This window comes from Peromyscus leucopus, unplaced genomic scaffold (genome assembly GCF_004664715.2).
Source record: "Peromyscus leucopus breed LL Stock unplaced genomic scaffold, UCI_PerLeu_2.1 scaffold_1306, whole genome shotgun sequence".
In the NCBI taxonomy this organism is placed as follows: Eukaryota; Metazoa; Chordata; class Mammalia; order Rodentia; family Cricetidae; genus Peromyscus; species Peromyscus leucopus.
Window position 1 is genome coordinate 22,066 of NW_023504453.1, and position 27,935 is coordinate 50,000.

General features: G+C 41.5%; 1 protein-coding gene and 1 long non-coding RNA gene across 3 annotated transcripts; one reads left to right on the forward strand and one right to left on the reverse strand.

Moving 5' to 3' along the window:
- Positions 1 to 27,513, forward strand: LOC114688009 (scavenger receptor cysteine-rich type 1 protein M130-like). The gene is given in 20 exon segments (XM_037201743.1): positions 1 to 177; positions 1,239 to 1,322; positions 2,287 to 2,607; positions 4,354 to 4,677; positions 6,822 to 7,087; positions 7,089 to 7,143; positions 7,879 to 8,082; positions 8,085 to 8,117; positions 8,120 to 8,197; positions 10,850 to 11,164; positions 11,264 to 11,578; positions 12,214 to 12,309; positions 12,393 to 12,707; positions 15,658 to 15,978; positions 20,786 to 21,097; positions 21,455 to 21,484; positions 21,660 to 21,767; positions 23,244 to 23,333; positions 24,358 to 24,494; positions 27,303 to 27,513. Coding segments are annotated over 19 exon segments (3,426 nt in total). The 5' UTR covers positions 1 to 146; the 3' UTR covers positions 24,486 to 24,494; positions 27,303 to 27,513.
- Positions 16,125 to 23,237, reverse strand: LOC119087107. Of its 2 annotated transcripts, none has more exons than XR_005090549.1 (3): positions 23,047 to 23,237; positions 21,631 to 21,736; positions 16,125 to 20,612 (listed from the first exon to the last, which is right to left on the reverse strand). It is a non-coding gene; the product is annotated as an uncharacterized LOC119087107 (long non-coding RNA). The 2 variants fall into 2 exon arrangements; XR_005090550.1 differs by lacking the exon at positions 16,125 to 20,612 and adding an exon at positions 21,093 to 21,224.
- Positions 27,514 to 27,935: the final 422 nt, after the last annotated feature.

Consider the following 27,935-nt stretch of genomic DNA (forward strand, 5'->3'; position numbering starts at 1 on the left):
CATTCTGGAGCCTTTCTGTTCTTAAGAACAAGATGATTATTTTCATCCGTGGTCACTCACGTTCTACGGAGAACACTTCTATGCAATAGCACAAGGAGACAAAAGAGCCATCGAAATCATTAAGCTTTGGAAGAGGCAAGCTCAGAATGGTTCTTCTTAAAGATGCTGGATCTCCTGGTAAATGTATCTCATTTATATTTATTCTTTAGTGGAGTTTAGAGATGTTCTGACAGCCAGTGAATGTGATTGGCACCGGAAAGCAAGGGAATATAAAGGGGCATCCTATGGAAGTGCTTCTCAGCCATAGATCCCAAACTGAAATAGTAAAGATGGAAGCGTTGTTTTTACTGATTTCATAAAATTGATGAAGTGAAAAGTCAAGTCAGGGCCTGAAGTAAGCAGAACTACCCTGAGTATAAAAACAGGAGTTGTCCGGAGAGAGAAAGTGTGGGAATCGATAATGATTAGAACTTGATTTCTGACTTTGGAGAACTTTGCAAGTTTAGAGAACCAACTCAGTGAAAAATTCTGCTTCTTGATGTGCATGGGCCAGCTAAAATCATTCCTCAGTTTTATATGAGTGCTGAAGTGTGGTCACTATGGAGCAGAGAGCTGCAACAGGACTAAGCATGTTTGATGCTATGTGTGGAGAAGAGAGGTTAACTTTTGGGTATTTGGGATGCAAAGTAGACTGTCACACTGTAGAGAATGCTATTTAGCGAATACTGTTGGTGGAACAGTCATGACATTAGAAATATCATCTGTTCTCTCAGGAAACTTACTGTCTAACTGTGTGGACCAGGTAGACACGGAGGTGGAGGTGTGAATCATTGATGCTGAGAAGGCAGAGGGACAGAAGTTCAGAACCCTGTCCTGCGATGTACAGAGAGCATGTTCAACATCCAGTTTCATGGATGCCTCTTTTAGCTGTGCAGTTTTAAGATCTGCCTTTAAAATTTGCTTCCACACCCACTGCTCTCACAAATCCCCACTCCTGGGCTGCACATAAGCAAATGTATTTTCAAAGCTGTTCCACTGACACTGTGTTCTGGGTCTTTATCTTTCCTGTTTGCCTTCCATTTGGAAGAAAGGGTTTTTGGTTATTTATTATTATTATTATTATTATTATTATTATTATTATTATTATTGGTTTGGTCTTTGTCAGACCCCAAAGCAGGAACTTCTTCTTCTCCAAAGTCTCTCATTAGTAAGCTTCAGCTCTGTGCTTTGTCTCACAGATTATAGAGGACTTGTCCACTTAGGTTGCTTCATCATGGCCACAGTTTCCCTTCTCGGCGCCTCTCCTGTCACCGAATCTCCTGGTGAGTAGTTCATCAAGTTTACTCATGGCCTTCGCCCACTCTCGTGTGAATCGTCACACAAAAATCACACAAAATACAATTCCCTGTGTGTTTTTAGCATCTAAAAACCCATGCTCCACAGAGTTGAAGAGCAAGACATTAAAAGCACACAATAATATCCCAGGCAGGAGACACTGAATTCTTAGCATGGTCTTCCCGCACACAGAACAATCCCTGTTACCAAAAAGATTGAAAGCAGTGTGTGGCTGACGAAAATGGAAGAGGAAAAGAAAGCGCAGAGTTATTGGGACAAAAAGGAATTCTGGAAACACTTTAAGTCCAAAACCTAAATTTTACATTTAAAAAATGTATTGCAGGAAGCCAGGCTGGTAGGACCACTGGGTTCCTCAGTTGAACCAAAATAACAAAAAAAAAAAAAAATCTGAGAAAAGGAGTGAGGGAAATGCTCATTTTGTCACAGAATATAAAAGGGAAACTATTCTCTCGATTTCTGTTTTAAAGGACTGGTTTTATTTGATTTCAGCTGCTCTGCAAAATTTTACATAAACGTGTGAAATGGATATTTCATTCCCTTTGGGTTGTCTTTCCATCCCCACATCGTCACCATCAACTTCATTTCTATTGTGTTTACGATAGGCAGAAACAAATGCAGCTCATCCTGTAACACTGTGCATCTTGTTTGAGAAGGTAGACATCGCCACTGTTAAGGGGACCCAGACGTACAATTAAAATCCCATATGTTACTGTGCTGTTAGCTCTCCCAGTTTTGCCATTGTCCTGCTTGAAGCCTGTGGTACTAATAATTCTATCGGGATACTATGAGATAGCATTCTCCTCTTGCACCACAGTGGGGTCAGGACGGGTCTCAACTCCGACGCTAAGTCAAGCGTAAGTAAGCTAAGCACTGATCCTGCTCTCTGAGCTCCTGTTGAGCATCGTTTGCCGTGTTCAACTGTTACTGCAGGAGGCATGAAAAAGGAACTGAGACTAACCGGTGGAGAAAACAAATGCAGCGGCAGAGTGGAACTGAAGATCCAGGAGAAGTGGGGAACAGTGTGCGGGAATGGCTGGAGCACAAAGGAGGTGTCCGTGGTTTGCCGGCAGCTGGGATGCCCAACTTCTATCCAAGCCCTTGGATGGGCTAACTCCAGTGCGGGCTCTGGACACATCTGGATGGATAAGGTTTCCTGCACAGGGAATGAGTCAGCTCTTTGGGACTGCAAACATGAGGGCTGGGGAAAACATAACTGTACCCATGAGCAAGATGTTGGAGTGACCTGCTCAGGTAAGGCTTACCTACGCCAAAGCAAACGCCAAGCACATATTTCTGACTCAAGTCACAGTGTCCGTCTCTTGGGAAAAAAAAATGCTGAGTTGAATTCTAACACAATCATTCACTGATGCTGTGATTTCATGCAAATTATTTTAATCTTTCTAAGCTTCTGATAGCTCAATAATAAGGCACTTGCAGAGCTCATTGACACTGATACACAGCAAGTGCTAAAAAGGTCAGTTTCTTCACGGACCCCCATATTTCATTACCATGTTGACTCAGCCATCTTCATCTCTTCCTCCACCTCCTCATTTATTTAATTATTCATCTTTATGATGGAAAACGAAAGTAGCATTTACAACAAATTACAAAACCCTAAGAAATCTTCCGAGGCTCTTACCTGTATAGAGAGCTGATATTCAGCTATGGCTTCAGTGTAGCACCCTCTGCTCTCCTTTCTTACATAACGAAGAGTGACCTTAAACTTGCTTTTCAAAGTTTATAAGCTTAAAGGTGCAACCAGAACCTAGTAAGAGAAAAGGAACCAAGAGCCTCTCAAGGACTCGCTGGTTTCTTGAGGCTCTGCTCTCCGTATTTGTGAGATCCTTCACCCTGACTCCTGCTTTAGTCTGCAGCGTCCACCTCTTGGGCAATGGTGGCACACTAGTCAACAGAAAACTGGTGCCAGGCCACCTCCCAGCCTCTGGGCGACTCACATCTTGGCTTCACAGTCTTTCTAGGTGATCGGTGTTATGTCCAGCTACTGAGTCTCAGGTCACTGATCCATGATGGGCTAATGATGATAACATGTAGTGTTTCAATGTGCAAGGACTGAAGAACATGGCATGTGATATTCTTATGTATACTTTGATTGCGACTTCTTATTCTTATTAATTATTATTATTAATTGCCCACAGTGAGAACAAGCCTTGATAAGTTGAGGTCTTTGGTTGGAGCTTATAGCTCATAAAATTTAATTTCTTGTTCAAGAAAGTGCTTCTAAACATTCTGTTCAGCTGCAACTTCTCCAATGTCCCCAGAGTTCAAGCAAAGTCTACCTTCTTTATGTATTTTACATCTTATAGAAACTCATAGCATGACAAACACATTTCATTGCAAAAAAACAAAAACAAAACCTCCTCTTTGTGTTGAAAATGATAGTAAATGCCTTGGGGAAAACACAAACTTTAATTCAGAAAATGGAAATTATTTATTTTTCTATAATTTTTAAGAACTTGATAACACATAATGTTTTGCAAACTGTTGTGTTTATTTAGGCATTTTAATCTACTTTTTCGTATTTTTCAATTTCAAATTCAGCATCAATTGTTCATTCTCAGAACTCTTTTACTATGGAGAGGTTAAGATAAGGAATCTCCGTGTTCAGTAAATGACCATTTTCTCATTTTCAACAACTGGATTAGAAAGCCAATTTCCTTTTTTCTGCGTGTGTGTGTGTGTGTGTGTGTGTGTGTGTGTGTGTGTGTGTGTGTGAATAATGAATCATATTGATCTTTTCTGTACCAAAGAGTATTTTGATCTCTACCACAATTTTCTTGGAAAGTGGATGTAGAGGAAAATGCTTATTGTTCATTGGATTTTAGTAGGTCAAAATTCTCCAGTATGTGAAAATGGGCAGTACCTAAAAGCCAAACACTATTTTTTAAGAATTGCATCAAATTCGAAGTATCCAGGAAACCCTAAAAGATGAATTGCTTATGAATGGACTTCACTTCCTAACCCCGGTCTTTTCTCTAGACGGATCCGATTTGGAGATGAAACTGGTGAATGACAGGGCCCAGCGATGTCTAGGAAGGGTAGAGGTGAAGTTCCAGGGAAAGTGGGGAACAGTGTGTGACGACAACTTCAGCAAAGACCATGCCTCTGTGATCTGCAAACAGCTCGGATGTGGAAGTGCCATTAGTTTCTCTGGCTCAGCTAAATTTGGAGCTGGTTCTGGACCAATCTGGCTTGACGATCTGGCATGCAGTGGGAATGAGTCAGCTCTCTGGGACTGCAAACATGGAGCGTGGGGAAAGCATAACTGTGACCATGCTGAGGATGTTGGAGTGATCTGCTTAGGTAAGGACAACTCCAGCCTTTCTGTTCTCTGTGACAGACAGAAGGAAAAGGTACTGGGATTGAGAGCCCGAGTCCCTGAGAACATAATAAAGTCCAGTCAGCCTCCATAACCTCATGACTGTCTCATTTGGGGTCCCAGCTCTAACACTGGTGGGTTCAGTAACTGAAATCAGAAAACTGAAGTAATTATAGGGGGCCAGAGAGGCGCTGAAGAGATGGCTTGGTGATTAAGAGAGTCCTTACTGCTCCTGCAATGAACTGGGGTACAGTTCTCAGCATCCATATGGTGACTCACAACTGCCTGTCACTCTAGTCCACAAGGTACGGCCTGTCACTCTAGTCTCCAAGGGTACTGCACACACATGGTGCATATACATATGTCCAGGCATACACATATACATGTAAAAATTTCAAAATAAATAAACAAGCAATTAAAATAGTTACAGGAAAAATAATAAATAATGAAATTTAGTCTCATCATAAGGAGAGTGTTTAGGAAAATCTTGATGGGGTTGAAGACAAGGTGAAAGAGGGCAGGGGGATAAGGAGCCAGCAGTGAATTTTGTGAATCTTTTGTACATGGGAATATTATATGCTGAGCACATTTTCCCCTCATAATCTCTTATCTTTTCCTTGTCTTTCTCCCTCCTGTTAGTACTCTGTCCTTTTAGACTGTTTTATTTCTACTTTCTTGTCATTTATAGATAAGTAGGTAGAAGATAGGTAGATGATAGATAGATAGATAGATAGATAGATGATAATAAATAATAGATAGATAGATAATAGATGGTAGATAAATAGACAGATTAGATAGAGAGAGATAATGGATGATTGATAAATGATAGATAGATAGATAGATAGATAGATAGATAGATAGATAGATAACAGATGATAGCTAGATGGTAGAGAGAGAAATAATATAAATATAGAAATATCACAAATACATCATTTTATATATCTATTGTAAAAATCTATGAACCACAACTGAAATAACATTCACTATTTGTCTTTCTGAGATTGGTTTAAAACAAACCACCCTCTTCCTCATCTTCTATCATCATCTTTTTAGCCACCTTTCAATCTGCTCCTTCCCAAACCATTAGCTCAAACATAGAATTCAATAATAAAAACATAAGTGCCAATACATCAATACCTCACAAAGGCTTGGGCTATCTCAAGTAAGCACAGCCTCTGCCTGGTGATGGTAATACTCCACATAGAGACCCAGGCTGTTGGCTGTGTTTACCATAGGACAGTCTTCAGAATTAAGGATGGTTCTTTAAGGGGTATTGATTGTTGAAGATGAGAGGAGCAGCTCAGGCCCTTCCCCCTCCACTCTGCACTTAAACTTAGAAATGTCCGATTAGTTACTTTTCTACTGCTGTGGTGAAACATCATGATCAAGGCAACTTAGAGAAGGGATGGTTTATTTGGGCTTAAGGGTCCAGAGGGCTAGGAGTCTGTCACCATCACAGTGGGGAAACATGACAAGGGGCAGACCTGGAGGCTGGAACAGCAAGCTCAGCACTCATACCTTAAAATGCGAGCATAAAGCAGAGGGAGACTGCAGAGTTTGTTGCTTTCAAAACCCCAAAACCTTCCCCCAGTGGTGCACTTCCTCCAGAAAGGCCACACCTCCTAAGCCTCCCAAACAGTGCCACTGACTTGGGACCAAGTGATCAAACATCTGAGCTGGGGGGGAAACAGTCTCATTCAGACCTCCACAGGTACTCACAAAAGAGCCAGGTGCACAGCACAAGCAGGGTAATGTAGACAGACCGTGTGGATAACAGTGAAAGCAGATGCCGAATATTTATACAAACTGGAGTACAACGTGAAAAACCTGAACACCGGCAGATGTATTTTAACAAGACAGAGTAAACAATTCTACCATCAGGTGTGGTGACCAAATGGGTAAAAACTGCCTCGGAACAAATCTCCGAGACGCTTCCCGAAGTAAGTACTGTGTGCTAAAGTCCTTACCCCATCCATGCACTTCTTCTAACTGCAGTGACTCACAATGGTGCTATGGAGTGGCTGCCTCTGTCCATGTCTCTGCCCCTTTCTCTAACTCAGCTAGAGCTCTTTCTAGTCACATTACCCTTACCTCCCTTCCACTAACTTGTTGTCTGTTGTTATTGTAGAGGGAGCAGACCTGAGCCTGAGAGTGACTGACGGAGTGTCCAAATGCTCAGGAAGACTGGAAGTGAAATTCCAAGGAGAATGGGGGACCGTGTGTGATGATGATTGGGATAGTCAAGATGCTTCTGTGGTGTGTAAGCAACTGGGATGTCCAACTGCTATCACTGCCATTGGTCGAGTTAATGCCAGTGAAGGATCTGGACCTATTTGGCTTGACGATATTTTCTGCAATGGAGATGAATCAGCTCTTTGGGAGTGTAGACATCAGGGAATGGGGGAAGCACAACTGTCATCACAGAGAAGATACTGGTGTGACGTGCTCTGGTAAGTAAGAACAAAAAGCAAATCAAAGAGGGAAGAGCCTGCATTCATTAGAAATAGGAATAAGTGTGAGTTGTGAGTAATGGACATAATTAATTCAGTGTTGGGAATTGCTCCACAGCTGTGAAGACTCTGACACATTCTTCATAGGAGGGATGCTTGCCTCGATTCTCTGTATTACTATGAGTAATTAATACACATAGAACCACATCTTAAATTCTAAATCTATGTGGAGCACAAAGAGTGAACATTTTAAAAGACTATGATGAGCAGCAGGTGTGTGTGTGTGTGTGTGTGTGTGTGTGTGTTTAGCATTTTTAGTCTTTAGAACTATGTACCATTTATAATAGAATTCACAGTTTACATTTGTTTATTAAAGCTTCAAGAAATAGGTAAGCCAAAATTGAGTATGACGGTACACGCCTATAATCCTAACCACTCAGGAGAGAGGCTAGGGCAGAGGATGGCAAATTCAAATACCTTTCGGGCAACTTACTGAGACTCCATCTCAAAGCTTAAACCAAAAGTATAAAGAGGAATCAGGCATATAGTTCTCATCTAGTTTATGTAAGGACCAAAGTTTAATCCTTGGTAATGCCAAGAAACAAACAAGCAAACAATAGGAGGTAGGTAAGCCATAGTTTCTAGAGTCTTGGTATCTGGGAAGAGAGAGGATAGTGTTTCAGGACATAGTGTCTCCCCAGGTTCCTTCAGCCTGTGCTCATATTTCTTCTGCAGATGGGTCAGATCTGGAACTGAGACTTGTAGGTGGAGGCAGTCGCTGTGCTGGGATTGTGGAGGTAGAGATTCAGAAGCTGGTAGGAAAGATGTGTAGCCGATCCTGGACCATGAAAGAGGCTAATGTGGTCTGTAGACAGCTTGGATGTGGATCTGCACTCCAGACACAGTCTATAATCTACTCCGAAAGTAAGGCGACAGATACGTTCTCTTCCCTGGCACTTGTAGTGGAAATGAAACCTCTTTTGGCAATGCAAAAACTGGCAGTGGGGCGGCCTTTCCTGTGACCACTTCAAAGAAGCCCAAGTTACCTGCTCAGGTAAGACTTTCAATTCCTCTGTTAAGAAGCAGCTTAATTCCAAAGATGCTACAGCTATCGTGTCCATGACTTACTTTGTTTGTTTGTTTTGCGTTTGTTTTTTCGAGACAGGGTTTCTGTGTGTAGTCCTGGCTGTCCTGGAACTAGCTCTACAGATCAGGTTGGCCTCAAACTTCCAGAGATCCACCAGCGTCTGCCTCCCATGTGCTGGGATTAAAGGCATGAGTTATGGCTTACTTTTTATGCTTTTTTTCAACCTTATGAATCAAGATGTGCAGGTGCATTGCTTGTACTAATCACAGAATTGGGATTTATTTTAAAAATAAACATGACTGCACTATTTTTCTGAAAGGAGTAATGTATTTGACACACACTGTTACGTGTCTGTATTATGCATATGGGATGTACTGACAGACTATGAATTATCCTTCAACTGAAAATGTAGTGGGGGGATTTGAGGGGAAGGCTTAGTAGGTAAAGTACTTACCACACTCATAAGGACCCGAGTTCAGATTGACAGCACACATAAAAAGCTGGATGCCACAGTGCACACTTGTAACCTCAGCACTTGAGGCTCATAGCAAACTCTTCTCAAAGTTAGCCAGAGAAGGCTCCCCAAACTTGACAGGCTTCTAGTCTAGCTGCCTCAATCTGTTGTCAAAAGGTACATTTACAAACGCTGACGGGCCCTGACACCGGCCTCTGCCTGCCTGTCCATTGTTGCTCTCTGACTTAAGGCTGAATGAAACCTTGAGGCTGATGAAAGCAGAAGATTGGAGGGCCGCTTTGCGGGCAGGCTTGCTGCTTCTGTTCTGGAGGACCAATTTCATATTCCACTTTGGCCGCATTTTATGACCACCTCAGCTGGGGGACAAGACACTCAGGTGTTTCAAATGGCAGTTATTTATCCTTCTTTGTGTATATTTACCACATACTTTGTTACTGCACAAAAGGAGGAAGTCCTAACTAGTTCTTACACTTGTTCTTCATTTTTTTTTTTTTTTTGAGAAAGCATAAATGCTGATTTAGTTATTTGGCAGATGAAAACTTAACTTGTTAATCAAAAGAACCAAATCCATGCACAAAGTATTATTTAATGACTCTTACCGAAAAATCAGTTCAGTCATATGTTTGTCGGGAAGATAAGTCCTTTAAAAAGCTAGGACTCCAGTATTTTGACCATCTATACAGAATAAGTGATCTAAAGGAAACACCTGTGATGTGGATGAATGCATAGTAACAGAGTCACAAAATCAATGTTGAATAAAATGGAGTCCTCCAGGTAACTCATTTGGGTACAAGAGTTTCCCTTTGGATTTAGATTCAAATGTTTTAGGATTGGACTGAGATTCAAATGTTTTAGGGTGACTGAACTGCTGACTTAAAAAAACTCCAAAACAGTAAATAATGTATGCAAAAAAAAAAAAAAAAAAAAATATTAGAGAACAGAAATGAAGATAACCCAGTGATCAGATTGGAAACATCCTAACTGTTATCATAGAGCCTTCATCCAATAACTGATAGAAGCAGATGCAGAGATCCACAACCAAGCACCAGGCCGAGCTCTAGGAGTCTAGTCAAAGAGAGAAAGGAGGGATTCTATGAGCAAGGGGCATCAAGATCATGATGGGGAAACTTACAGAGAAAACCAAACCAAACTAGTTAGAACTCGTGACCTTTAGACCAACAGCTGGGGAGCCTCCATGAGACTGGACTAGGCCCTCTGCATAAGCAAGACAATTGTGTAGTTGATCTGCTTAAGAGGCCCCGTGGCAGTAGGATCAGGATCCATCCCTGGTGCATAAGTTGGCTTTTTAGAGCCCACTTCCTGTTGGAGGACACCTTGCATAGCCTCGATGCAGAGGAGAGGCTTGGACCTGCCTCAGCTGAATGCACCAGGCACTACTGTCTCCTTGTGGGTGGCCTTACCTTGTCTGAGGAGGGAATGAAGGGTGGGTTATGGGAAGGGAGTCTGGTTCCTGATCTGAGTTCCATTTCTTGGTACTTGGCATCTCTTTTGCTAACATGCTAAAGCCCAGCTATACTAGGTGACATACAGATTTGTTTTCTTTCTTGGTCCTGGAAGCACGGGTCTGGGAGCGTCATGTGGCGCTGCCCTTCCTGCTGGCCAGGGATGAGACAGTGTTGTGTAGTGAGAGGCAGAGCAGACAGTCTGTCTATGAAGTGTGTGATAAAGCCCTGTCAGAAAGGGATGGGAGGAGGACAGGAAAGTCACAGACAGCAAGAGCAGTGGGTTCTCTTAAATGTTTGGTGTTCATTCAGTGTTCAAAATGAAACTATGTTGAAAATCTACTGGCAGGCAGTTGATAAGGCTGGTGTAGACTTCAGATTGCAGCAAGGGGCGGGCTGACCGACAGCCAGGGAACAAACTGTGTGTTATGAATAAATGCAAATGACGTACTAGAAGAAAAGAGCAGTTCTGATCTTAGTTTTCTTCAAACACAAAAGCTCTAGAATTTTCATAGGAGGACAGGTGAGATATGTGAGATCCTTGATTTGCTATGCTCAGTCTAGACAGAAAATCCAGGAGCTGTGGTGTGGAAAATCGCTGGGAACATGACCGGCACCTAGTCCCACCTTGAATGAATATGTGGAGATTGTGCCACTCACAGAAACACTACTATTTTTCAGGTCACAGGGAACCCAGACTGGTTGGAGGAGAAATTCCGTGCTCCGGTCGTGTGGAAGTGAAACACGGTGATGTGTGGGGCTCCGTCTGCGATTTTGACTTGTCTCTGGAAGCTGCCAGTGTGGTGTGCAGGGAATTACAGTGTGGAACAGTCGTCTCCATCCTAGGGGGGGCACATTTTGGAGAAGGAAGTGGACAGATCTGGACTGAAGAATTCCAGTGTAGTGGGGATGAGTCTCATCTTTCACTGTGCTCAGTGGCACCCCCTCTAGAAGGAACTTGCAGCCACAGCAGGGATGTCAGCCTTGTCTGCTCACGTAAGTTGCAGAAACATGTCTTCAATTTGCTCCCGTGTTATGAAGAAGAGAGGTTTAGGAAGTCACAAATGTCTTTTCCAAAAACCTGTCTCCTTTCAGGATACACAGAAATCCGCCTGGCAGATGGCAAGTCCTCTTGTGAGGGTAGAGTAGAGATCAAGGTGCTCGGAGCCTGGGGACCCCTCTGCAACTCTCACTGGGACATCGAGGATGCCCACGTCTTATGTCAGCAGCTCAAATGTGGAGTTGCTCTTTCTACTCCAGGAGGAGCACATTTTGGGAAAGGAACTGGTCAGGTCTGGAGGCACATGTTCCACTGCACTGGGACTGAGCAGCATATAGGAGATTGCCCCGTGACCGCTCTGGGTGCACCAACCTGTTCTGAAGGACAAGTGGCTTCTGTAATATGCTCAGGTGAGAGAATGAAGGGCAGAGCCAATGATGAGCCTCTCCACAGTGATGTGCTTTAGAGTCAGATGGGCCAGAGGAGGGTGAAGCTAAAGAAAAGGAAACGGTCTATCTGGGCGTTCATAGGACATGTGCTAGAATAGTAACTTTATTTGTCTTATTAGAAAATAAGCGAACTTGATTTTCATCAACCCCATTGCTGTCCAGGGCTTACAGCAGTGGTTCTCAACCTTCCTAATGCTGCAACCCTTTAATGCAGTTCCTCAGGTTATGGTCACCCCCAGCCATAGCATTATTTCTTTGCTACTTCATAGCTATAACTTTGCTAATGTTACAAATCATAACGTAAATACCTGATGTGCAGGATATCTGATATGTGACCCCTGTGAAAGGGTTATTTGGTCCCTCAGAGGGGTCACAACCCACAGGTTGAGAAGCACTGGCTTCCTGTCTCTTAAGCTTTCTCAAAGCACCTGCTTCACTTCCAGGTGGCCCATCCATCTCCCCTTTTCTCTGTGGCCATCCTCCTTCCTCTTTCTAAAGCTATGTTTGTCCTCAAACCATCTGTAGGACTCTCCATGTGACCCTCATTCGTCACCATGACCTTTTGCCTTACATGCCTGAAAATTTTGGTGTTTCAGGAAACCAGTCCCAGAATCTGCAGCCATGTAGTTCATCGTCTTCAGTCCAGACAACAAGCTCTAACATTCCAAATGAAAGTGATGTTCCCTGCATAGGTAAGAATTTGTGGCTGATCTATGAAAACGATCTGAATCCTTTACAAAATGCACTTTACTGTTGTCTTCTTTTCTCTTTCCAGCAAGCGGTCAACTTCGTTTAGTAGGTGGAGGCAGTCGCTGTGCTGGGAGAGTAGAGGTCTATCACGACGGCTCCTGGGGCACCATCTGTGATGACAGTTGGGATCTGATTGATGCCAGTGTGGTGTGCAAGCAGCTGGACTGTGGTGTGGCTATTAATGCCACGGGTTCTGCCTACTTTAAGGAAGGAACAGGGAATATCTGGCTAGATGAGATCAACTGCACTGGCAAAGAATCTCACATTTGGCAATGCCGCTCACATGGCTGGGGGCGCCATAACTGCAGGCACAAGGAGGATGCTGGTGTCATCTGCTCGGGTAAGTTCTGCACGTAGTTCCAGGTCACAACTGCATTTTAAATGACTAAGGAGCAAATGGTAGTGAAGATCAACCTGAAATATGTCCTCAATAGTCTGTTCAGTTATTTCCAAAGTCAGGAGCCCTAAAGCATTTGCTTGACGTATTGTTACAACCTCATGTGTCGGCTAGTATCCTGTAAAGAGTGAAATACAGAAACGAGTCTGAGTATCACAAAAATGCTAGCAGTGAAATGCTTTTATAAATCCATGTGGTATCAATGACTCACTTGATAGTTACAATATTAATAAGGCAGACTAGAAAGAACAGAAAGAACACTAATATAATATTTTCAAAGAAAAGAGATAATTACCATATTTAAATAAATCTTAAAAGCAGATAAATGAATTTTATTTGCTAACAGGGCAAATATTACCCTAAAGAACTCTCACTTTGTACACATAACAAGCTTCAGAGACTTTCACGAACCAGTAAAATGCCCCCAGTTGCAGTGTGTTGAGGAAGACAGTAAAGTAATAAAATGAAACAATTCTACATCAGAAGCAACTGATCCCTATTTAATGACAGAAATCTGCTAGAGGGCATCTGTAGCAAAGTAGTGTGTCAAAAAGGAAATATTTCCTCTTAAGATAAAGTACACAAAATGTTGGTTTTAGCACCTGCGTCCATTAAATGTTCAGTAACAAAGACATTGCCTCAAGCCCCATACCAACACTAAGAGTTTGAGATGATACATTCGCCTAAGACCTGACTTGAACACAGAATGGAATGTACAGGCACTGAGACTTCACAGCATATTCCTAAAATACACAGTTTATGTGTCAATTAAAAACAAACAAGAACTGAATAAGACTTCTCGGGTTAAAATTATAGTTGTTTAGGGAGAAAAATCCAAATTCTCTCATTGAAAAGAGCTCAAAGGAGGCTTTGAGTCTCACAAGCATCTCAGAGCTCTGGTAGTCTTCAAAAGAGATCCCTAAGTACAAAACTCCAGATTAAAAAGCCAGATGGTATATAGGAACTAATACTTTATTTTACTAAGTGCAGCTGAAGTTATCCTGTTCCTGCCTGGCTCCTGCAGCCCTCAGACCCTATTTGCAAACTGTATGGCCTAACTGCTCAGCTTCTTGCTAGCTGTTCTTACATCTTAAATTAACCCATTTCTATTAATCTATAAGTTGGCATGTGGCTTGTGGCTTACTGGTATCTTGACATGTTGCTTCTCATCACAGTGGCTTGCCATGTCTCTCTTCCTCAACCTTCCACTTCCCACACTTCTCCTCTCTCTGTCCCACCTATACTTCCTGCCTGGCTACTGGCCAACCAGCGTTTTATTTATCAATCAATGACCCACAGCACTTCCCCTTTTTCTTTTTTTCAAAAAGGGAGGTTTTAACTTTAACATAGTAAAATTACATATAACAAAACAATTATCAAGCAAGAATTACAGTTATAATATCTAGTCTATTATAATATCTAGTCTATTTGTATTTGGCAAAATTAAAGAAGATATCCTCTCTATTCTATATTTGTGAGTCTAATGTTTCATATCTAACTTATCTTTTATCATAACTAAGGAAATTATAACTATCTAGTCTTCAACTACATCAAACACCTCAGAAGGATATAATATTATCTGAGAAATGGGAGAAGGACTCAAGCAACTTTCAGGAGTCTTGTGAGAGTAGACAGAGTCATCTGGGCAGCCTGGACAGTCATCCAAAGTTCTTCTGTAAATTTGGAGCATCTGTCTTCGGCCCATAAGCCTCGAGTCTCTTAGTCACTTTTCTCTGTGTCCTGTAGAATATCTGGCAGTTTCCTCTGCGAAGCAGGAACCTGAAGGATCATTTTGCCAAGCAAAGTTCAGTGGTCACCTTCCTATGGGTCCTTCATGTCCACTCGATACATTTTTTACAAGCAGTCCAGGCAGAAACAGTTTCTTGCCCAAATGGCTGTTTTTGCCAAGAATAAGATAAACTCCATACGGAGTGTCTTCAATGCCCATCCTTTTTTCTGAAGTAAATCGGTGCTGCCAGGAGCAGACATGTCTCACTGTCCAGAAATTTTAAATTTTTAAAATATTTTAAATGCCATATTCTGTAGGTCTTTGAAGTGTTTGAAGATTACCTACCTATCTGAAATACATCTATGTATACCTAGAAAACTTAACTAACATGCCAAGTTGGACTATCATAGTAGACTAATTATTAATCTGTATTCCTTAATTATCCATTACATTCTAAAGGAGTTACTTAAACATGATACCTCAAATGAGAGTAGAAATATATATACAGTACAACAAAATTAACTGCAAATTTGTATCAGTAAACTAAAATCTACAGCAATGTAAAACATTTCAAACAAGTCGTTGCTCTTTAAAAGTAGGTTCAACAATCTACTCTTTTATCCTATCATTATCTATACTATCCTTTTTTCTTCTTTAGAAAGAGATTGTATTTATAAAAATATTGATTTTTCTCTGTCCCGCACCAGTGGGCTCTTCTGATATGGGACTGAAGAATCTTTCAACTTTTTTTTTTTTTTTAACAAACTGTATAGGCTAATGGCTTAGGCTTTTTTCTAGCTGTTCTTATATCTTAAATTAACCCATTTCTATTCATCTATAAGTTGCCATGTGGCTCGTGGTTTATCGGTATCTTGACATGTTGCTTCTCATCATAGTGGCTGGCCATGTCTCTCTGCCTCAGCCTTCCACTACCCAGACTTCTCTTCTCTCTTTGTCCTGCCTATACTTCCTGCTTGGCTACTGGCCAACCAGCGTTTTATTTATCAATCAATCAAAGCAACTAAGATCTACTTCTTTATCCAGAGGTTACTAATGAATTACTAGGAGTTGACACATTTTATCTGTTACAGCCATTTTTTCATTAAAAAAAGAGGAATCTTCTTCAGAGAAGTTGTGAAACCACCAAATCTTCTTTTCCCCTAGAGTTCATGTCTCTGAGGCTGGCCAATGAAGTTCCTAGCGAGACCTGCACAGGTCACCTGGAAGTGTTTTACAATGGTACATGGGGAAGTGTCGGCAGCAGCAATATGTCTCCAACCACCGTCGGAGTGGTGTGCCATCATCTGGGCTGTGCAGACAAGGGGATCATGAAACCCACATCTTCAGACAAGACACCATCCAAGCTCATGTGGACAGATAATGTGCAGTGTCCGAAAGGAGTTGACACCTTGTGGCAGTGCCCATCATCTCCGTGGAAACAGAGACAAGCCGGCCCTTCCGAGGAGTCCTGGATCATCTGTGACAGTGAGTATCCATTGTCAACAGGAAGTTCCCATTCTGCTACTCCACTGTCAGCTTCTGAGAAAACATGAAATTTTATTTCCCTGTTCACACCCTGGGTTGACTTTTTAGGTCTCATTAAATAGGAATGGCTAACTTCCAGACAGTAGTTAGGATTGGAATAGTTGGTTTTATGTGACTGTTACATTGTACATGTATATATATACACACATACAAGATCAGTAATCATTATTCCAGATGTTATCAGTAATCATTATTCCAGACATTCACATTTCTGCACTTGAAAGTTCTATTTGATTGCTTTCTCTAAAAAAAAAACAAGAAGAGAATGCATGATTAATGATTAGATTGTTGAAAGGACTACTTTCCTTTCCCTACTATTCTTCCAAATATTATCTTGCTACATCAATATTAGAAAAAACTCAGAATTGTTGATCCTGAACTATTTTTTCATCATGCATCTTCTTAAGCTGTGAGACTGATATTTCTGTCCACATCACTTTTGTCTGTGTGAGAAAATTTAACTTTCCATGTTAATAGTGTTGACTTCATTCACTTGCAGTTTCTTGAGTTACACTATGATTCTTTTTAAATAATATCTTTAATAATTCTTTGAGAATTTCATACAATGTATTTTGATCATATTCACCTCTCTCCCTCAACTCTAACTGGGTCCACCTCTATCATTCTATGTTCCCAAATTCATGTCCTCTTTTCTTTTCCATGGAGTCCCATTTGTGCTACCCAGATACTCTTGGGTATGAGTCCTGCCTTAGACCTTGGTCTGACCGGGATTTATACCCTTAAAGATAATGACCTTCCCACTCCCAGAAGCTCCTCAGCTAGGAGTGGGGGCTTCACACCCACCTCTCTCCTTCATGCTGGGACTTTTGTCTGGCTTGAACTAGCACAGGTCTTGTGTGTGCTGTTACAAGTGCTATGAGTTCACATGCGCAAGTATGTTGTGTCTAAAAACTACTGTTTCCTTGGAGTCATTCAGCACCTCTGGATCTTATGATCTCTCCACCCCATCTTTGGCAAAGGTCCCTGAGCCTTGAGGAAGGGGTATAATACAGACATTCTATTTAAATCTTAGACTATGGCATCTCTTATTCTCTGCATATCGACAAGTTTTAGGTCATGGGGTTAACTGCCATCTACCTCTTATAAAGGTTGGGATATGTACTAGTCTACGGGTATACCAACAGGATATTAGGAGCTGGTTTATTGTCAATGTAGCAAAATAATAGTAGTAGATTTCCCCCTACCTATCTAGCCACAGGCTCTTAGCTCCAGTAATGGTGCTGGGTATGGGTCCTGTCTTGTGGAGCAGGCCTTAAGTCCAATCGAAAAGTGTTGGTTACTCCCTGAACATTTGTGCCGCTGTTGCAGCAGTGGACATATCTCACCAGGCCAATTGTTACTGTAGCTAGTTATGATTGATGATTACCACCTCCTGCCCCACCACAGTGTGCATAGTACCTGTACTAGTCAGGGCTGTCTAAAGGAACAGAACTTACAGAATGTGTGTGTGTGTGTGTGTGTGTGTGTGTGTGTGTGTGTGTGTGTGAAGGGCATCTGTTAGAATAGCTTACTATGGTCCAATTTGTCCAACAACGGCTGTCTGCCAATGGAAGGTCCAAGAATCCAGTATTTTGTTCAGTCCATGAGGCTGGATGTCTCAGCTGGCCTTCAGAATGTGCCAGAAGCACAAAGAGGTAGGCTCTAATGCCAGTGAGGAACGGACTTGCTAGTGAGAGGGAGAGGAAGCTGGCAAAGAGAGAGCAAGCTTCCTTCTTCCATGTCTTTTATACAGCCTGCAAAAATAAGGTGTGTTCCAAAATAAAGGTGGATCTCCCTACCCCAAAATATCTATAGTAAAAGTTTGTTTCCACCTCCGAGATCCATATTAGAAGTGAGTTTTCCCAATTCAAATGACTAAATTAAGAAAAAAAAATTCCTCACATGTGTGCCCAGTCATTTTGGTTTTAGTTAACTCCAGATGGAGTCAACTTGACAACCAAGGATAGTCATCACAAGTCCACCCCTTGTGAACTTGACAAACAATTATATCTCCTTATGTCAAGCTTAATTTCCAGATGAAAACAATAACCAGTTCATAATTATGCCTAACATGCTATAACTATCCCAATACAATCACAAATGCATTATAAATTTTGAATATGTGGCAATGTCCCTTGAGGGACATTATTTTAATATCTCAAACTTGAATATGATAACCACTGACAATTTTTTAACTGATGTTACATAATAAATAAATCAAGGAAAGAAAACACAAATATCTGTACAAACACATTTTTAACAAAATACAATAGAAAGTTACAATATCTATCTTATTATTCTATCAGTTATAATCCTCATTTCTGTAACTGGTCACATGGCCTTAGCTGGTAATTGTAACTACCTTTCTATACTACCCATTCTGTATTTTTTCCACCCTCTCCAAGTACCTCAGAAAGTCTTGGGTCTTTTCCTAGAGGAGTGACCCACATCTTCATTCCTGAAAGTCTGTGCCCTGTGTCATCCTGCCTGGGTCAGGCTGCTTTAGTTTCCCATTGACTTTAATCACAGGACATGGCAGCACCAAGAGATGCCCAAACGGGTCTCCTGTACTCCAGACATAACCTTTTTTAGTACCTGCCAGCACGATGAAAGCTAGCTAGTGGGTATGGAGCTTTTAGGTCAATACAAGCTTGATTTCTCCATGTCTGTGACTTAAGTATGTAACATCTTCAGCAATAGGGTCCCACCATGAAATTCTGGAGAGGAACCAAGAGTAATGTCAATAACCTATAATGTAGGAGATCTATAGGACCCCACTGGCCAACCAATCAAAAAGAGATAACTCATTCCTAGTACTGGGGTTTTACTTGTTAGCTTGTGGTCTCTAGAAGGGGCATTATCTCCTCATTATACTGTGACTCCGCTTACACTCATTATATATGTATGTTTTAGAAAGCTTCCACTTTTCCAAAAGGATGTTAGTATCAGTTATGCTTCCCCACTCTTCCTCTACCCTGCCCTCCCATCTGCCACCACATTTAACCATTCTTTTTCCATATCCCTTTTCTCCTTCTGTATCACTGCATTCTACCTCCCCTCCCATAAAATATCTTCCCCTCCCCCATAGTCCCATTCTAGTTTCCTGACCTCCATGAGTGTTTCAAATGAAACACACATGTGTAAAGATTCAAAGCTAGCATCCACATATGAGACCAAACATGTGGCATTTGTCTGTCTGGGTCTGGCTTACCTCACACAGGATGATTGTTTCCAGCTTCATCAATTTACCTGCAAGTTTCATTTTTTCATAACAGCTGAAGAATGTTCCCTTGTGTAAATGTACCACATTTTCAGTTTCCATTCATCAGTTGGTGGGCATATAGGTTGTTTCCATTTCCTGGTTATTGTGACTAGAGTAGCACTAAGTATCTCTGTAATAAGATATGGGGGTCCTGAGGGTATATGACCAAAAGCAGAATAGTTATATCATCTGGTAGATCTATTTCCAGCTTTTTGAGGAACTGCCACACTGACTTTCTCAGTGACTGCTCAGTGTGCTCCCCCACCAGCAGTGAGTAAATGTCCCCTTTCCCCAAATCCACACCAGCATTTTTGTCATTTGTTTTGTTTTTTATTTTAGCTCTTCTGACTAGGGTAAGATGAAATATTAATGTAGTCTTTATTTACATTTTCCTGATAGCTCAGAGTGTTAAATACTTCTCAGCTATTTGCATTTCATCTTTTGGAACCTTCTGTTTGGTTCCTTGCCCTGTTTTTCAAGTAGCTTGTTTTCTTGACATTTAGTTTCCTGAGTTCTTTCTGTATTCTAGATACCAGTCCCCTGTCAGAATTTATAGCTAGAAAAGATTGCTTCCTATGTTGTATGCTGCATTTTCACCATAATAATGGTGTCCTTTGCTGTGCAGAAGCTTTCTGCTTCATGTGGTCCCATTTGCCAAGCATTTGATGGGATATATCCAGTTTGATGAAAGGACATACGCTTTTATTTAAAAAGTTATGAGCATATAATTTTTAATTCACATAGTTTTGATATGTTTTATTAATTCTTTGAGAGTTTCATACATGCGTACAATACATTTTTTATCGTATTAACCCCTCTACTCCTCCTCCAAATCCTCTCAGATTCAACACTCTAGCTCTCCTTCTGACTTCCTGCCCTTTTTCTTTCTTTCTTTTTCTTTCTTCCTTTCTTCCTTCCTTCCTTCTTCCTTCTTTCTTTCTTTCTTTCTTCTTTCTTTCTTTCTTTCTTTCTTTCTTTCTATAACGCTTGAGTCCAATCTGCTGCCCATATACTCGTGGGTATAGGACCATCTACTGAAGCATCATCAACCTACCAGGAATCACATCCCTAAAGAAAACTGACTCACCAGCCTCCAAGAGCAACCATCAATAGTTCCTCAGTGAGAGAGGGCTCATCATTCCCTCCCTTCTCCATGCTGGAATGTTGATCGGCTTGATCTTCTGCAGACAGCCACAGCTGCTGTGAATGCAATGGTCCTCTCATGTCCATAAAACATTGCTTTGCCTCAGTCTTTCCCAAACTCTGGTCCTTACAATCTTTCCGACTCTTCTCCCAAGGATGGTCCCTGAGCCTTGAAAGTGAGGAGTGTAATATAGATGTCTCATTTATGACTGTTAGTCTCTGAACTTTTGACAGTATACATTAAATAGTTATTAAAGCAATCAAATCTCTGTCCTCCTATAGCCTTTCAGATGTTTTCATCATTTCAGGAATAGCCCAGATGTCTCTGATTTTTTTTTTCAGGCAAAATAAGACTACAGGGAGGACATACAGACTGTTCTGGTCGTGTGGAGATCTGGCACAAAGGTTCCTGGGGGACAGTGTGTGATGACTCCTGGGATCTTAATGATGCTCAGGTTGTATGTCAGCAGTTGGACTGTGGTCAAGCTGTGGAGGCACTAAAAGAAGCAGCATTTGGTCCAGGAACTGGGCCAATATGGCTCAATGAAGTGAAGTGCAGAGGGAATGAGTCTTCCCTGTGGGATTGTCCTGCCAGACCATGGAATCACAGTGACTGTGGGCACAAGGAAGACGCTTCTGTGAAGTGCCTCCTAGGTGAGTGTCAACAACCTGGATTGAGCAGGACTCTTTGGTAGCCAAGACGATCCAGGCATTAAAATATGATGCATTCATGCTTGATCTGGCAACACAGGGGTCTGATAGGAAGACAATCACGGTGTTTCTATTTAGAGGAAAGTTGAAAACATTTACTGTTACACAGTGGTCATCACACAGAACAAACATACAACCAATATATCTTTGTGCAAGAGACAAGGGACTGGGACCCCAAGCTTTGGTTTAGAAAATGCAGTTCACTTGTTTAAGAGGCAGTGAAGGCTCATACAAGGAAATATTGATGTTTGCTTTATCTGTGGCCCCCAGAATTGAGTCTCTTTCTCTTTTCTCCTGCAGAAACGCCTTCAAAATCAAAGCATGGCACAGGTATATCATGGAATTTATAAGCATGGGTCTGTATTATTTAGAATCCCTCTTGTTTAGAAAACCTTGGGTCAGAAGGAGCTCTGAGGGCGGGAGTTTTGCTCCAGGGCTCCTGTATGTGGCCAACGAAAGAGCAGCTGAGGACTTACCGTCTTTCATAATATTTCCCTTTGCTCAGGCCACCCAGTCCTCACTGCACTCTTGATCTGTGGGGCCGTTCTGCTGATCCTTCTCATCGCATTCCTCATGTGGGCTCTGAAGCGAAGACAGATACAGCGGCTTACAGGTCTGAGCCAAATTATGATCTCTCTAACTTATCCAAAGAATTAAGGAGTTCTTGGGCTGATTATCACTAAATAAACAAATTACTCAAGTGTCAAGTGACCATAAAACAGGGAGTTATAAGAGGTTTGAAGAGTTCCTCAGAATATAAGGAACAGAATTTCCTCAGAAGAAAAAAAAAAGCTCTGGCTACCATAATGTGTTCTACGTTCGGTATGTTTAATTGGAGTAGTTAATTAATGGAACTGGTAGTTTAGAATTAATATACAATTTATGACTTAGAATGAAGGTATGTTCATATTTGATTTTCTCTAACCATAATAACCTTAATGTAAAATTGCATTATTCTATCGAGCAATGTGCTAGGATCTAAAAGTGAAGAAAAGGATAATAAAATAACGTTTTTGTTTAATGGACTTCAGGTTTAGTAGACTATAGATATATGGCAGTGTAGCATTTTATTAATACCAATGAGAAACAAGGTGACACAGAGGAGAGAGAGATTATCTGAAATTAAAAAGGAGGGTGGAAGGCTTCTAAGAAGGCTTTGAGAGGGTTTTAATGATGGTGCAGATAACTGGGCAAGACACATTCCAGGAAGAGGGCATGCGCAAGTGCAGGGAAGTATAAAGGACGACACAGTTGTCGTCCAGTGAAGTGAGGATCGAAGAGAGAAGCAGCTTGCCAGGCTAGTGTAGAGGGAAGGAGCAACTTTTGAAAGCCTTGCATCTGAGGCTACAAGGATGCCTGGTCATTAGCGTAGCATGGGAGGGAAGGGAAGTGGTCAAGCTGTCCTTGAGAAAGACCTTTCAGCAAGAGCCTGCATGAGGTATGTTACAGCTGCATAGTTTGGTCCCCTGTGGGACTCCTGACAGCAGGAACAGGGGCTGTCTCTGACTCTTTTGCTGACTTTTGGGACCCTACTTCTCATTCTGGGTTGACGTTGCCAGTCTTAATATATGAGGAGGTGCTTGGCCTTACTGAAACTTGATAGGCCATGTTTTGTTGATACTCATGGGACACCAGCCCTTGCCTGGATGGAGACAAAGGTGGGGATTGGGGAGTGGGAGGGAGGTAATAGAGGAAAGGGACAGGGAGGAGAAGGCAGGGGTGGAGCTACAGCCGGGATGTAAAATAAACAGGTGAATTTAAAAAAAGAAAGAAAGAAAGCATGCATGAAAGATTGGAGTGGGATCATATCCTTGACAGGAATAGCTGAGGTGAAAAATAAAAGGGTCTTTGCAGTGAGAACGGAGGGAGAGGATACACTTTCAGTCACTCACAGAGGAGTGTTGGCTTCCTTGGTAGGAAAATGGGTTGTTACATCGTGACAGTGGAGACGATTGTCTGTCTCTTAGAAGCAGGCTGGTTGAAAACAACGCATAGGTAGAGATTGAGACTGTTCAAATTGCTGGTGAAAGGCTCAGATGAAGGAGGCTTGGTTTTCCACTGATCCGTAACCCAGAACCTCTGTTGTCAGTTTCCTCAAGAGGAGAGATTTTGGTACATCGAGTTCAATACCAGGAGATGAAGTCGAGGGCCGACGATCTGGACCTGCTGAAGTCCTCAGGTCAGTGGATTGTGTAAGGGTCTAAAGCTTGGAGCTTCAAACAAAGGGCCTGCAATCGAGGTTGAGCATCCTGCGTCGATTAATAGTTGAAAAAGTTCTAAAACCCTGTCATGGAAAGTTTGTAGTGCGAGGGAAGAAGAAATGAGGAACAGAGAGATTGGCTCAGCCGTTAATGCCTGGGCTCACTCTCAAAACGTCAAGAAAGGCAGCCGTGAGCTGAAAATCATGTTTAGAGATCATAAATTGCAGCCACAAGGAAGTGTCTAGCCTCAGAGGCTGATCGCCGAAACGGGTGCACCGACCCAGCGGCATTGGACCTCATTTTCCTGAATCAGAACTCCATTTTCTAAAAGACAGTTATGGTGACAATTTAAATTTTCTTTGCTTTCTCTTTTTAAAAATAATTTGGCTGTGTATACTTAAGGCCTACAACATGGCGTTATGGTAAACACAGAGGTGCTATAAAAGTTACTAAACCGAAGCAAGTGAGCATTTCCACCTTCTCACGTAGAAATCCTGCCCACAGCACGGTGTTATCGCTACTGCGCATGTGCTGCACGGAAGCGCCTACATCCGCTCACCCAGCTCATCTTCTTTCATCCTCTCACCTGCGTCTTTACCGTCAAAGTTTTATCCACTCCCACTCCCTGTCATATCCGTCCTTCAGTTTGATTTTTATTATATTTTTCTGAAAGTCTAGAAGTTGAAGCTTTCCATACCCATCCAGTGGGACACCGTTTTCCCTCCCCCTCCCCACCTGCATTATCTTTCTTTCTAGAGGAAACCCTAGCATTCACTGTCCTCGCTCCACGAAGGAGCCCTCTGAGAGGGACTCACCTCCATTCTACGGTCCTTTGCTGCTGCTCTGTCAGACACTTATTTAAGGAACAGGAACTGTGCTGGGCCCTTAGCTCACACCTTTTGCCTGCCTAGTTGTGGGAAGTTTTTAGATGCTTAAAGAACTTCTCAGATACTTGAGGCCAGGGCTGACATATATTCCCAGTAATTACCTTCTTCCTTCCAGAAAATTCCAATGATTCATATAATTTTAATGCTGATGGACTAACGTCTCTGTCTAAATATCTTCCTGTTCCTGGAACAAAAAAGGGAGCCATGCAGAGGCACACTGAGAAGGAAAATGATAATTTATAATCCACTGAGGTGAGTGAATCAAAACAGGCACACTCCTTTTGAGACAGGCAACTCCTCTTGTACTAGAGAGAAAAGATTGCATATACATATATGTTTCCAGATGAATATACATATGTGTATGTTTTTATAAATATGTATCTATGTTCATATATAGATTAATGCTTTGTAAATATGACTCAACTATTGCTAAGATATGTGTGTGTTGTCTGTCTGTCTGTCTGCTTATCAAGAACAATGATTCATCTATAAGGCTAAGGAGAAACAGGGTAAATAAATATTTTGAAACATTACAGAGATCCTGTCAGGCAGTTAAAATATTTGTATAATTCATACAATGATAAAAATTGTACAAGACACTACAGATGGAAGAAAATTCATCTAGAAAGATTAGGGAGATTATAAGAAGGTGTGACATTTAAGTCAAACCTTAATCGTGGTTGAAACATGAACCATCCGGGAAAGGGTATAATATATACAAACTGTGGAGGCATAGGTGGTAGCCACGCCTTGAGGAAACAGGCTTCCACTCAAATCATACATTACACACATTTATATCGATGCTTAAGCAAGGCATGTTTGGATTCACATTTTACAGTGGTCTTCCATGAAGAGAGTTCAACCAAAATTATAAAAACTTAAGAAGTGAGAAGGCAAGAAAGTTTGTTAAGTTACACATTTTTTAGAAGATGGTGAAATGAGTTTGTAGGTACATTTTTCTGTTTTTTTTTTAATTTAGTAATTAAAGAATAGAGTTTTATAGAAATATTATATATGATCTATGAGAAATATCAATGGAGACACAGAGCAGAAGATAGAACTCTTGGAAAGTCTATGAATGTAAAGTGTTGGGCTGGGGTGTAGCTTAGGGGTAGAGCACTTATCTAGTGTTTATCAGCTCCTGAGTTCAACCACCAACATTGTAGTGACAAGAAAGATAAATATTTATGCTGTGAAGTGATAATGTCCACAAAATATAAGGAATTAATTATATACACATATATATGCACACATATACATGAAGTTCTTAAAGTTTCTGCATTGCATGAACAGTGATTAGTGTTAATGTATATCTATATACATTATACATATATATATACATATACACACATATGTGTGTGCATAATGTCTACAGAACACTTGGGCAATGCTACAAAAAGACGTTTTGCACAAGATGAATTGAAATAAAACTTTAAAGGCACTGGAGAGATTGCTCAGGAGGTAATGTACCTGCCACACAGCAATCAGATCCCCAGAACCCACGTAAAAAAGCCAGTGGTGGTAGTGCACTCCTCTAAGCCCAGCACTAGAGGAGACAGGTGGATCCCTGAAGCCCATTGGATAACCAGCCTAGCCAAATCAATGAACTGAAGGTTCAGTGAGAGACCATGCCTCAAAAAACTTGAAGATCGAGAGACATTCAGTTTTGGGTTTACACATGTATGTGCACCCACATGCACCCACCCAGACTAGCAAGTGCTCACACAACTAATAAAACATAAACAAATAAACAGAATAAATAGACAATTTTTAATGTTCAAATCCATTCGTAAGTCTAGAGAATTCAAATTATAGTTTGTAATGAGATATAAGTCAGACTAAGAAACCTTTAAAGCAACATCAGCACTTATTACTGATGAGAATTAAGAGAAAGGGGCAATCTGAATCATTGCTGCTAGAAGAAGCCAGTGGCGTCTAGAGAACACAATCTACCAACCCTGCTAAGATGACCGTAAAATACCAAAGAGCTTCGTAAGGCCTTTGACTCAGCCTGTGCACCTGTGAGGATTCTGTCCAAACAAATAAAGTCGCTACTGTAGGACCTTTGTCAGGGGCTGTCTGTGTCACATCGTTGTTTGTTACTAATGGCCAAAAAATAAATGTCAACTGACAGCTTCAGTGGCTGGAAACCCTCTGGTTTAACTCTAAGAAGGACAATCCCTCACAAATGTTAACATGATTCTGCTCACCTGACCATGTTATTCACAACATTTAGTAAAATGTTTTTATCAATGACTGAATACATTTCTGTGTAGGTAGAAATAATTACAATTCTAACTACGTTGTAGATTCTGGGAATTCTGAAAAACTTCTGACTTACACACTCGAGTACATTAGTGTTCCCTTAGGTCACAGGTCCTTAAGCATCAACCACTGTGTGACATCTACTACGGGATGACAGGGGGGTGGCTTTTTGGAAGTGGTATCTTTTTCTTTTCTTGGTTTTTTGTTTTGAATTGTTTTGGGTTTCTGAGGCAGGGTCTTACACTGTAGCCCAGGCTAGCTTCACACTCACTAGGTAGATCAGGTTGGCTTCAAACTCATTGCAATCCTCTTGTCTCCGCCTTGTGAATTCTAGACTCATGGGTGAGCACCACTGTGTCTGATTTTTTGAATGTCATTTCTTGATCTTACTGTGACAGCATGGAACAAAAGTGGTTTTCACACACACTAAAGCTTAAAAATCTTTGCATTTAATTCTCTGCTCAGCAAAGATAGCATGTTTTTGGCTGGGTGGTGGTAGCGCACACCTTTAATCCCAGGACTCGGGAGGCAGAGCCAGGCAGATCTCTGTGAGTTTGAGGCCAGCCTGGTCTACAGAGCAAGATCCAGGACAAGCACCAAAGCTACACAGAGAAACCCTGTCTCCAAGAAGAGAGAGAGAGAGAGAGAGAGAGAGAGAGAGAGAGAGAGAGAGAGAGAGAGAGAGAGAATATTTTCTCATACAAATGAGTTTGGATATATATGGATATATGTGGTATGATACGATGCATTCTTCTATGTAAAGACAGATATGACCCTTTTCTACTTATAGGTTAGGTTGTCGTTTAAGAGACCTTGACATGACAGCCCACTATATGGAGCAAGAGCCCAGTCTACACCCAGATGGCCACAGCTGCATCTTCATGCCAACCATCCCCTATTTCCTGGTATCTGCCAAATTCACAGAAACCCTATTTGTGAATGTGACCACTTAATAGAGATGGGGAATATTGAGGGGATTAAATAAACAATATTGTTAATGATTTAACTTGGCCTGCTTGTTTCTTTGTTTGTTTTGTTTGCTTGTTTGAGATAAGGTCTCACTAAGTAGCCCTGGCTAGCCTAGAGCTGGCTAAATAGACCCCACCTTAAGTAGAGGCAATCTGTATATGTGAATTAAAAATTTTAATTAAGGCCGGGCGGTGGTGGCGCTCGCCTTTAATCGCAGCACTTGGGAGGCAGAGCCAGGCGGATCTCTGTGAGTTCAAGGCCAGCCTGGACTACCAATTGAGTTCCAGGAAAAGGCGCAAAGCTACACAGAGCTACAAACCCTGTCTCGGAAAAAAAAAATTAATTAAAAATTTAAATTAATTTCTTGCTTTAATTAATTTGGTCATGATGGTGTGGGTCAGTGGTCTTTCTCCTCCCATCTTTGGGATCAACAGTATTTCTGTGCACCACATGTGTGTC